A 3448-nucleotide genomic window follows, 5' to 3' on the forward strand; every position below is an offset into this window, starting at 1 on the left:
TGGCTACTAAACCGAACACACATATCAAAAACAAATGCTATGGAAATCGACTGATATATTTGAATAAGCTAAAAAAAGGAAAACAAATTAGTTGGTGACCTGATACAAGACTCCATTCAAGTAGAGAGAGAGAGAGAGAGAGAGAGAGAGAGAGAGAGAGAGAGAGAGAGAGAGAGAGAGAGAGAGAGAGAGAGAGAGAGAGAGAGAGAGAGAGAGAGAGAGAGAGAGAGAGAGAGAGAGAGAGAGAGAGAGAGAGAGAGAGAGAGAGAGAGAGAGAGAGAGAGAGAGAGAGAGAGAGAGAGAGAGAAATAGAGAGAGAGAGAGAAATTATTGTACAGTTCGGAAAATGCTCACTAAGGATGGGTGCCATGGAGGTGGAAAAAAGTCTGGTGACAACCAATAACCCAACCTACTGCTCCCATAAAAAAAAAAAAAAAAAAAAATCGACGCAGAAAAAGTAATTCGACATAAGCCTCTTTGCCCTTGGTTCAACTCGCTCGTGGGAAGGGTCAAGACCGCCGTCATTTCGACTTCCGTTGCAAGTAGCAACACTAACACGCTCGTAGTGTCAAAGACGAAAAGAATAGAAGGACTCAAGGATAACTACAAGAAGATAAACTTCCATTCGATGTAGAGAGGATTAATCGAGATTGAAGAACTACGAAATAGGCGAAAACCCCGTTTGATACTAAGGTGATGTTGTGGAGATAAACAAAACAGCCCGTTGGCTGATGTCATAAGAAAAGAAAATCGCCTCAGAACGCGCGCGAGTAGCATAGACTTCTGTGTTCCCCGGGTATTTACCCAAGCAACCTTGATGTAATATAATCACGTTCAACCGGGGACCATTCCCGTCCAGAACCTGGGAATTCCCTTTCTTGCGTCAGAGCGTCGACTTCTCTTCTTCTTCAGGTTCAACTTTGCGAGGATGTTTGCCAACATCTAAGCTCGTTTGTGCTCTCGAAATGTGAGTGTGTGTGGGGTAGGATGTTCACATAAGTATGAGAATGGAAAATATATTATATTGTAATTAGAAAATGGTAAGTGTGGAACAGAGAAAATGGGAAATGGAACGTTCCGGAGAAATAGAAGAAAAGACTCGGAAGTGGAAGGTTACATGGCTAAGGCAAACAAATAAATAAATTAATAAATAGAATAAGATAAATAGAAAGATGAATAATAAAATTAAACAAATGAATGAATAAATGAATAAAAAAGAAGAAGAAAAAGAGGAGGAGAAGAAGATAAAGAAGATGAAAAAGATAATATCAGTAATGATAATAATAACAATGTAAGAAGTTTGTTTGAGTCCATATGTTGAGGTCGAAGAAAGTGATCCTTGCCTCCTTCATTATCTTTGTCTCACTATTTTTTTATATCAGAGACTACAAAGAATGGAGACTCATCACACGCAAGCGCGAATACACACACACACACACACACACACACACACACACACACACACACACACACACACACACACACACACACACACACACACACACACACACACACACACACACACACACACACACACACACACACGCACACACGCACACACAAACACACACACGCACACAAAAGAAGCCCGAAGGGATTTCTCCCCGTCTTCTTCTTTTCTGCATGAGGGGACGGAGAGAGGGGGGGTTGCCGATTTAATGAAGCGGCCTTGCTGTGGATATGCTGTGTCTTGCAACACTGCTTCTGACCCAGGGCAGTGGACAAGATGCAGGGATAACCTGTCATCCAGGAGGTGCCAAGATAAGAGGGAGGGAAGAGAGTGGAGGGGAGTGGAGTATGTAGGGGATGGAATGGGTGGGAATGATTTCTATGCCTTTGTTTTTTGGCTACTTTCCGTGTAAGGGGGAAAAAGCCTTGGTATATGTATATATATCATAAGCCAACGTTGCAATTTGTCCTACTTCAATTTTCTCTTTTGAAACGGGTAAGCATTAGTACACACAAATCATGTTAACTCATATAGGTAATTACGTGCACTCATGGCGCAATCTAAAGTGTTCTGTGATCGCACTCGCTTAGCTGTGGGTTTGAATCCCGCACTCCTTTATGCCCTAAAAGCCCATGGGCATAAAGCAAAAATGACGGCTTCGGCCGCAGCCACGCGCCTCATGGTGTAGCTTCCTCATCATATAAATAATTCTTGTCTTTTCTGTAAATCCTCGAGTGGATGAGGAGGAAAGGGCGCCATGTAAATGAATCGGTGGGGGTTAACCAGTTGCGGCTGTCGAGCAAGGCCACCCTATCTTATAAGGAAGAAAAGAACTTTTGAGGTATAGATGTAAGTATATTGATACTAGTAATTTTTGTTAGTGTTTAGGTTGTAATATTGCCAGTGATGGTATCTGGCAACTCTTTATGTCAAGCTAGTTTCAGCGATCGTCACCTAAGATGGAGACTAGGCAGAGTTCCGCTACTAGCACCGGATGGATAGATATTTTGTTATTGAATAACAGTTCAGTGTATTATGCTGAGGTGTATGTGTCAGTATATGGGACAAACATAAGATCACCATATCTTTAGCTTTACCACGTACTCACCATTCCGCTCCCACGCACTGGGAAGTGAAAAACCCATGGTAAGGCAAAGCTGCATCAGGTGCGGCGAGCCGTTTTTTTTTTTTTTTTTTTTTTTTTCCCGACGATAGGTCGCCTTCTCTCCAGGCAATTACTGTTGGGTACCAACGCAGCAAGCCCGAAGTGGGCCCGGGACTCGAACTTACGTCCACATGTTTATGAGTTTAGGATGATATCCACTTGGCGTTATAGGTTACAAATGTCTGATGAGGGAATCTATTGCATTCTCAAATTATGTTTTGGTTTTTCTTTAAATGGAGAAACTCCCTTGATCCAATTTTTATTCTCCATTTTGAGAAATATAAATTAATCAATGTTTTCAGCTGCCGAAACATAAATTCGCATAATCAAAAGTAAACATCGATGGTATAGTAATTAAATGAAAGAAACGGTGGGAATTTGTTGAATTTGTAATTTGATCGACAAAAATGCAAAGAACAAAAGAACCACAATCAAAAGTTGTCCTGAAATTACGAAATTAGATTTGGAGGGTCAGTTACTAAAAGTATTTGGAGGGGCAGTTACTAAAAGTATTTGAAGGGTCAGTCACTAAAAGCATTTTGAGGGTCAGTTACTAAAAGTATTTGGAGGGTCAGTTACTATAAGCATTTTGAGGGTCAGTTACTAAAAGTATTTTGAGGGTCAGTTACTGAAAATATTTGGAAGGGCAGTTACTGAAAATATTTGAAGGGTCAGTTACTGAAAATATTTGGAGGGTCAGTTAATAAAAATATTTGGAGGGTCACTTACTAAAAATATTTAGAGGGTTAGTTACTAAAAGTATTTGGAGAGTCAGTCACTAAAAGCATTTTGAGGGTCAGTTACTAAAAGTATTTGGAGGGTCAGTTACTATA

General features: G+C 40.6%; 1 protein-coding gene across 1 annotated transcript in view; it reads left to right on the top strand.

Annotated features, from left to right (window-relative positions):
- Positions 1-2000: 2000 nt before the first annotated feature.
- The window catches only part of LOC143033710 (uncharacterized), a 6866-nt gene continuing 5418 nt past the window's right edge, over positions 2001-3448 (top strand). Inside the window, exon 1 of the mRNA XM_076199195.1 lies at positions 2001-2132. Within this exon, the coding sequence (XP_076055310.1) occupies positions 2001-2132 (132 nt within the window). The remainder of the gene's footprint in view (positions 2133-3448) is intronic.

This window comes from Oratosquilla oratoria, chromosome 16 (genome assembly GCF_046742065.1).
Source record: "Oratosquilla oratoria isolate Oo_2021 chromosome 16, ASM4674206v1, whole genome shotgun sequence".
NCBI classification, from domain to species: Eukaryota; Metazoa; Arthropoda; class Malacostraca; order Stomatopoda; family Squillidae; genus Oratosquilla; species Oratosquilla oratoria.